Source organism: Lindgomyces ingoldianus (genome assembly GCF_010093535.1).
Source record: "Lindgomyces ingoldianus strain ATCC 200398 unplaced genomic scaffold BDR25scaffold_46, whole genome shotgun sequence".
Lineage (NCBI taxonomy): Eukaryota > Fungi > Ascomycota > Dothideomycetes > Pleosporales > Lindgomycetaceae > Lindgomyces > Lindgomyces ingoldianus.
This window is the reverse complement of record NW_022985207.1, coordinates 120,865-129,423: the sequence shown is the minus strand read 5'-3', so window position 1 is coordinate 129,423 and position 8,559 is coordinate 120,865. Positions and strand designations below refer to the sequence as shown.

Genomic DNA, 8,559 nt, shown 5'->3' with positions numbered 1-8,559 from the left:
TCCTAGAAATTGTCCAAAGAACAGAGTTCAAGAGTCCAGCCCTTGAGACAATATCGTGCTGTTGCCTTGGGGAATGGGCTAAACCGAATTTTCAATTAACAGAATTGAGAGACACCAAGTTCAATTTGTACGAAACATGTGATAACTAATGGATTTACTATTGTATCTCCCGCTGCACGTCCGCCATACTTGGTAAGGCCCGCCTTTTGCGTAGATGAAATCGTCGGTTATACCGGATTTCCACTAATAGCAGCAGTAGTCATCATAGATGATGATGATAACCCTGCGACAGCGGCGACAGCAACGGCGACGGGGAATGTAGACACACCCTCCGTGCTGTGCCGTGGTCTTCGGCTGGTACTGATCATCCTTCGTGATCTTCCCGATCTGTGTCTTCCTGCCATTTTCGACTTCGTAGACCTCGTCAATGTCGTTTGTATATTGGAGCGTGTAGTTTCCGGGGCTGGGCGAATATGCAGTCACCAGAATTGGAGCAGTAGTCGTCTCTTTCGTTGCTGGGACTTCCGTATCTTCAGAACACGTTAGTGACTATCCTGCGAGCTTTGAACCGTATCGAGGGGCTTTTGTTCTTACCATTCCAGGCACCATTTCTATACACAACCTGGTGAACACTTTTGTCTTCATTCGCGTAGAACACTGCTACCTCGTTCTCCGTTCCTACTGCACTGATAGCCTCTCCTTCCATTGCCTTCGTGCCCTCTAATGTCCTAGGTTGCTGCCACTTTTTGGTTGCTCCATCCATGATTAGCTCCTGTAGCTCACCAGAACTGTTTTGGATGTAAAGCCGGACACTTCCCATCCCGTAAATAGCTGTGAACCCTGCGGTTTTCCGTGGCGAAACTTTTAGGGTTGCTAGGCTCCCAGTTCCCCACACGAAATCGTCATTGATGTGATGGTCCTGAATAACTCCATCATCCTGGAGCGAAAATATAATTTTCTTTAATTTACCCAACTTTCGTTAGCCTGGCTTCAAAAGGAAAGAAGAACCAAATCGCGCAGAGGAATAACCCATTGCTTGGGTTCCTGGACGCCGGCGTACCTGATCTCCGTGGACAAGTATTGCTGCAAAGGTACGCTCCATTGCGTCCCCTACGTAGCTCGGAGTTGACAGAGTCCCCTCATCGAGTGTATAAGTGAACAGTTGCTTGTCTTTGGGTGCCTGAGATACGAAGTCGATGGTGCGATCGCGATTGGGGTCAAGCACCCCCACGTTAGACTTTCCAGACTCATACTGAGCGATGGAATTCTCGGGACGTTTGGTAGACATGGTACAAATTTAGTACTTCGCTGAGAAAAGGTATATGAACAGTGCAAAGTTGTCTTTTTTGGAGGATCTGGACAAAAGAACATTTTATATACTGCGTTCAAAGGTATGGTAATAAACTTTGACGCCTCACTATTCACCGGGGACACGATGGACCTGTCCTCCTTCCACCTTCACAAAAGCGCACTGGTGCCGTGCCACAAGAAGTTGCTGTGTAATTTTTCCAGCATTCTAGCACTATGCACTCATGCAAATAAGATGCCGAGCGGTTAAATTAGCACATCTCATGGCGTAGCTGAACGGGATGGATTATACGCTATTCACACCGGTGAGACGCCTTTCCCTCAACTAACCTATTCGAGGCTCATCTGTAACTCATGTGCATTGCGCTAGTTGGTGCATGTGCATAGAGTAAATTGACCGATCTGGATTGCCAGCTGTAGTAGTGTGTAGCGGGGCAATGGTCAAGGTAATGACACGTCACACACATAGTAGAGGCGCTCTGCAAGTGCAGTAGTGCATCCCCCACCACTAAACTTCCTCCGAATATAGCTCCCGTTTAGACTAGTAGCTTTTTTCGTTTGATATTCGCTACGGTACCTTTGTGGTAATTATTCCTTCGTCCATTCACAATTTCTCTCCTTCCTATCGAAAACGCTGCCGGCTGTACATACCTCATTCCAAAATGGACCGGACTCTCATCAATGCGATCAATCAAGGGAACCTAGCTGATGTTATAGCTCATGCCAATATTTCAACAGTGGAATCCATGGACCCAGAAACCAAACAAACGCCGATTCATATAGCAGCAATCAAAGGCGACCCAAGAATTATTGAGAAACTCATAGACGTCAGTGTAAAGTATATAGATGCGCCTGACCGCCATGGTCGCACGCCTCTCTACTTCGCGGCCGCCGTCCCAAACGTCAGCGTTGTCAACTTCCTCCTCAACAACAAGACTGTTTTACCCGCCAAAGCCCAATGTAATTGTTGCAACACCACTGCGTTGGAGAGAGCAGCGGAACTCGGGCATATGAGTACCGTCCAAAGCCTCCTTACTGGAAGGGGAATGGGAAGAGTCAACAGAGATTCGGCAATTGCGCTGGCCAAGCGGAATGGACACGTGGAGGTTCATTCGTTCCTGAATTATTTTGATGTGGTATGTCCTTTCGTCCTGAGGTCCCGCAAGCTTCCTAAACTTAAAATGTCGATTTATTTCATCCCCAGTTGAAGCCTAGATAACACGAAATAGAAGTCAACGCTTCACGAAATGGAAACCGATTGCCTCGACGCGCTGAAAAGTTTTGTTAGGAAGAATGGGTTCGAACGTGATTTCACCAATGATACCCTCAATATGTACGCGCGGAAAGCGTCTGCTCACGCATTCGAGCTTCATGGTATGGGTTGTCCGACAGAAGTTGCGGCGGATTTAAGTTTGATGGCGTTGTATGATATAGCTGTGTTAATTGGTAAGCCGAACACTATTCATCAGTAGAGCTCAAAAGGTTAATAAAATAAATTTTACAGACGACAGCGGCACAATGCAGAGCAGGGAAGAGGGAAAACGTATACCTGCTCTGAAAAAGGGTCTCAAGGTAATCGCAGAGATGTATTCAAAGCTAGCGTATGCCGATGACGGGATCACCCCCCGAGGTATCCTTGCAGCCCGGTTTCTGAACCACAATCGGCTGAGAGACGACGCTGCGCGCGCCGATAATCTAACGGCGGTCGCGTTGGAGGAGCTCTTGCAGGGTCATGAATTCTCGGGAACCACTGAAATTGGGACACAATTGAAAAAGCGTATTCTGAAACCTTTAGTTTACGAAAAGCTTTCTAATGAAGGCATGAGACGGCCACTGCTCATAATGGTCATAACTGATGGAAAGGTAAGTGCTATAAAGCATTGCTTAAATCATACCGGGTAACAGATTTCTTGTCCTACAGATTGAAGGCGAAAAAGATGGAGTGCTCGAAAACAATATAAGAGCTTGCATCGATCATCTCAAGAGCTTGAATAAACTTCATTGTAAGTCCCAAAATCTCCCGCTCAATCTTAATATGAACTGTCTAACTCTGCTGCAGGGGTTGTCTTTCAATTCACTCGTATTGGCAATGATGTCCACGCCAGGCGCTTTCTCAAAGACCTGAAGAGTAAACCGATCATCAAACCCTATATATCTGTGTCCACCTGTATGCTTGATCACCATGAATCCTATTCATTATATTTTTAGTTAGTTGACTAACGGGTGCGCTCCATAGCGGACTACGACGTGGATGACTTTTCGGGTGACAATAAGCTACAAAATTTCAAGACGGTTAGTCGACACTTCGTTCCTTTTTAGTAATAAAGCTGAGAATTTAGATGCGACAAATCCTCACTGGTGCTATCGAGAAAGTGAGTAATCAGTCTTTCGTTTTCCCTATTTCCTACTATTCTTCACGTACTATACAGTCTTGGCTTGCGACATTTCCACTGTTATTCTCCACTCTTGGCTTATCTAGTACGTTCGAATGCCACGATCTGGGTATGCTTTTACTAACTAATATTCACTGCGATTAGCGGGAGAATGAGGATGATAGCGATGAAGAAAACTAGGATAAATTTAGATAGTTTCTATACTGCGCGATGACATATGGTAGCCAACCCCTTGAGTGTGGATGTCGCCTGTGGGAGGACCTGATATTTCTCCCCCAATGCAAAAACCTCTCATCGCCGGTCTTTTCACCCGCTCCAGCACTCGGATCGAGTCACTACATAACTAAAGTCAATACGCTGATCTCTAATACACTACCTGCTTTGGAAGTTGCCAATCATGCCAGACTTTTCCTTGCCGTGCAACGTAGCTGCATTTTCTTACAGCTACAAGGGGGGATCTGCACGGCCTGATGAACGGGCACACGCACGGATGTTTTGCGCCCTCGCGTCAGGTCGTACAGCGCAGGACTCCCTCTTGCCCGTAGCGATTATGTGCGGGATGACGTGTTTGATTAGCGTATGGCTCACATATAGCAGATAACCGTCGCTACACAAACCTAATCGTGCAGGCGTCTAGACTTACTAGGTATTTCCAAACTCCCTTCACCGGTCGAACGTAGCCATGATTAAACGAGTAGTTGTTGAGACGCCAAGTCACCGAAATTGATGAGCCAAGAAGCAGGGTGTAGAAGGTGCTACCTACGATCGGGAGAAGATATTGTTGCACTTCTAGTACTGATAGGGTGGTAAGATAGACGGATATGACGGAAGCTAGCTATTCAAGATTAGGGGTATTTTCCGTCTCACTGCATAGTTCCCTCTCCTCGGGAAACTTGGCACTTTCACGAGTTCGCCTAGCTAGCGCCATTTATGCATTATATTTGGATTACCTCGCATATGGTAGAACTGTGAGCTAAGAACCTACTGATTGCCTCATTTTGGCTAACCAGAACATGTCTCTCGTGGGTAGCTTTCCAATCTAGGAGTCAGTCTAGGCCGGGCCATTGGGCATTCTCACGCATATCGCAGCCATGGGAAATAGCTCACCGGCTGTCTCATTTTACCAGAAGATGCCATTGGCTACATTGGGCCTGCAAAACAAGAACTACGCTCAAGCTTGGATCAGTGACCACCCATTTGTGGGAATTCCACACCCTTCGCAAAGAAGAAATTCATGCCCAATGACCATACAACGGCGTGTTCTAAAATTTACTATTCGCATATTCTATTTGACTGTTGCCTTGTCTTATCTTTTCGTGTTACAGAAAGATGAACCAGCACTTCTCTTAGCTTTCCTTCCCTTAGTCTCCATTGCAGAGGCTAGGCTCTAGCATTGACAAACACTCTCATCTCTGCACTATAATCACTCCTAAAATGCCTTCGAATCGTCCCCATCACAGCTCCGCGCCAGGTGCCCAACCCGGCAAGCCTTCAAACGTACCTGTCCGCACTCGCGAGCAGAATCGCGCCAAAGAGGAAGAGGCTCGCACTAAAGATGATGAGTTCGAAAAGCTACGTCGTGAGGTAGAAGGATTGAAAGCGACCAATGACGCTCCACGGCAGTCTACTGCAGGACTTTTCAAGGCCATCTGTTCTACCGATTTGCTTTTCCTCATCGATACTACCAGCTCTATGTCGAGCTATATCGAGGCTGCTAAGGAGCAGGTTCGGAGCATCATTAACGACATCAAAGTGGCTTTCTTCAACGAAGCGGAAATCCGTATGGCCGTAGTAGGGTACAAAGATCACGGTGATTCGCCAAATATCCAGTTTCTCAACTTCACGACGTCGGCTGATCAAGTGCGGTCGTTTTTTAGTGGGTTGAGGGCCACTGGAGGGGCGGACACACCCGAAGACGTGCTTGGGGGACTTAATCAGGCACTCAACGCAACGTGGATGCACAGGACACGATGCATCATCCACATCGCTGATGCACCACCCCATGGCCGAACATTGCACGACCTTGGCGACTATTACGACAACTATCCCAACCCCGGCAGCGAGCCGCATCGCCTTATGCACGCACCGCTGTTGATCCGGATGATTGGTCTCCGTATTAATTATTGTCTGCTTCGTATCAATAACTATACAGACCGCATGGCCTATACGTTCCTACAAGCCTACGCTGCGGCTTCAGCACATTGCACACTGCTTAATACCAACAAGTACTTCAGTTATGCTACCAGCCACATCAAACCCAACACTGCAGGCGGACTATTATTCCAAGAGGCTGGACTGGGTATCACCTTCCATGCGCTGCAGCGTCTGGTTATCAATGCTGTCACTACTTCTGCTACTCATACAGCAATCCGCACGGTGCCGCAAGACAACATCGAATCCACCCCTAACATGCCTCTGGAGAATGTCTGTCCGCAATGGACGATGGAATGGCTCAATGAGACGCTCATAGTACAGGGTTTCTCCCCGGATGTTATCGTACGCGGTGCCAATACACTTAACGATATGATGGCACAGGACTCCAGCATCACCATGAGCCGGATGGACCTTACAATCCACAAGCGCCCGCAGCCGTTTGCTCAAGGTTCTCTACGTGCGGTTTCATACGCCCGTACAGATGCCTCGAACAATCACTACGTGGTCAAGTGGTTCAAGAAACCAGGATCGCGGATCGACGACTTAATCGAAGACATGCGGATCCAAGCGCTGTGCAAATCTTTTGCCCTCGAGTTCAACGCCGTTTTAGGGAACGAGCACTCGATCGATTTTATCGTGACAGCGTGCTTCAAGGGAAGATCAAGAAAGACATTCGGGGACGAATACATATCCATAGAACCCTATGTTGACGGTACCCACGTCAAGTATAACGGTAATGACGGTTACGTAAACACGGATATCCCCGACGACCCATCCAACCAGGCGGCACAAGCTTTCTCACACTTCACGTTCGAGCGTTCACGGGGGCAGTTTTTAGTTTGTGATCTGCAAGGCGTGGGCGAATTACTAACTGATCCCGTGATCCATACACGTGATCAAAATCGTTTCGACCGCTCTAAAACGAACTCTAACGAGGAGGGCTTCAAGCTTTTCTTCCGCACACATGAGTGCAACGACATTTGTCGCAAGCTGATGCTCAAAAGCAATGGCTCCTCAATGTTCATTCGAAACGTGTTCGAATTCAGGGAAGATTGGCCTAAGATGGCTAATACGGTGTGCTGCTCGAACAAGCTGTGTGGCAGGATCTTGCTTCGCAACGATGCGAATGAAGCGGAGCCGTATCCAGGATACCATTGGTGTGACGAATGCTACCCGCAGATTCAAGAGTTTACAGAAGAAGAGATGTGCGATGAAGATGGCCCAGACCACGAATTTTACTACTCAAGATTTTTCCATGAGTCCCAGGGACGAAGCCCGCCGCTTAAGTGTACCGAGCACCGCGATGTAAGCGTAACTGAGATTAGGACTGCGATAGCGGAAAGCAGGAAGAGTGAAGCAGTGCGCGAGGAAAACGAAGGGAAAGGCTTGGCAGTACCTAGCACTGAGATAGTAGGGGCTGCGCTTTGGGATAGTTTGGAATCTGCAACTATACAATAGGAAAGTAGTAGTGACTGTTGAAAGCGCAGGATGGAGCTTTCATACCTTGAATTCAATTACTAGGCGTAGAATCGCATGTAGAGATTCGAATTCGAATGCCTCGTTTACACTATAGCCGTCACATTTAAGGCGGTGCTTAGCGATACGGATTAGGATAATGTGGGGACGAGACGTTGTAGTCGACGAGCTGCTAGAGATTAAATTCCTCCAGCTCGAAGCATTGTGCATCATTTAGGAGAGTGTAACAACTTAATTGTTTGGATGTTGTGCATCGTCGGTACCATTGGATGTGGCATTTCTCAGCTCTTCGGTTCTCGCGCATGACGATTCCAAGGAATGGTCTGCTTTCGCACAAATCTTATCTATAAGCGCTTCGGACCGTTTTAAATGGCGCCAGAAGGATTCCGAACGTGAAGCGATTACCGAAATTAAGTCTGACTTCTCATGTACGATTACTGGAATTAAAAATTTTGAGTCCTTTCGATTGGATGCAGATAGTAAATGACCCCCGGCGGCTGCGCTCGTGGGCCCCCATATTCGTAACCAAGACATCCTTGCAAATTCATGTCGATGCCAGTTGTCTGTCAATAAGATCATGGTAGCGATACAGTAAATCTTACTTAGTGACTAGGATTTAATAGCAAGTGGAAACAATAAGCGATAAAACTGGCTTGTTCCCTCCGCTTTCTATTCGACTGGTAATTGTCGAAAGGAACATAGAAACAGTATATTTAACCACCGAAAACGAGAAATTAACCGTTAACCCATCGTTTGCAGGCATAAAGAGGAGTACGAGTCCCTCAGATTGCGTGGAGGCTTGAAGCTCATCAGGCGTAAGTCCAATCCACCAACAGTACGCTATTCCTGGAACGAGACTTTGTCTCGACCCTCTTTTATGTCACAAACAACCCCGTACCAACCCGTTCTCTAAAAACAGCAAATTCCCAAGTAGATGAGGCCCTTACGCCACAGTAACACAGCGCAACTTCCCCTTGTATGAAGTAATGGGTAAATCCTTCAAGAATTCATAAGATGCGTAGTCCCATCTAACTGCTCAGCTGCCGATTCATTGAGTTTCACACTGGAGCTACAATCTCTTCAGGGAACTTGGGAGTTTGGATTTTGATGATTGTTGCACTTTCTCATCATGGCGACTCTTGTACTTCTATTTTGCTTCGTCTCGCTTACTTTATCGACGAATATTGCAACGTTCACAGATCAGCGCTGTTCAGACTCCATCGGTATT

At 47.2% G+C, this 8,559-nt stretch overlaps 3 protein-coding genes across 3 annotated transcripts; 2 read left to right on the top strand and 1 right to left on the bottom strand.

Moving 5' to 3' along the window:
- Positions 1-227: 227 nt before the first annotated feature.
- Positions 228-1,288, bottom strand: BDR25DRAFT_319246 (uncharacterized protein; the record flags this gene model as incomplete). The annotated part of the gene is made up of 4 exons (XM_033691806.1): positions 228-243; positions 329-530; positions 595-937; positions 1,061-1,288. The coding sequence occupies 4 exons, from the start codon at positions 1,286-1,288 to the stop codon at positions 228-230; spliced, it is 789 nt and encodes a 262-aa protein (XP_033541221.1).
- Positions 1,289-2,687: 1,399 nt separating this feature from the next.
- On the top strand, positions 2,688-3,468 carry BDR25DRAFT_156335 (uncharacterized protein; the record flags this gene model as incomplete). Its single annotated transcript, XM_033683972.1, has 4 exons — positions 2,688-2,754; positions 2,813-3,171; positions 3,230-3,311; positions 3,368-3,468. Coding segments are annotated over 4 exons (609 nt in total), but the record flags the coding sequence as incomplete, so codon positions are not given.
- Positions 3,469-5,135: 1,667 nt separating this feature from the next.
- BDR25DRAFT_381156 (kinase-like protein) lies at positions 5,136-7,363 on the top strand (the record flags this gene model as incomplete). Its single annotated transcript, XM_033697693.1, has 3 exons — positions 5,136-5,172; positions 5,290-7,247; positions 7,343-7,363. 3 exons carry the CDS (start codon positions 5,136-5,138, stop codon positions 7,361-7,363), a joined length of 2,016 nt encoding a protein of 671 aa, XP_033541219.1.
- Between the last annotated feature and the right edge of the window lie 1,196 nt (positions 7,364-8,559).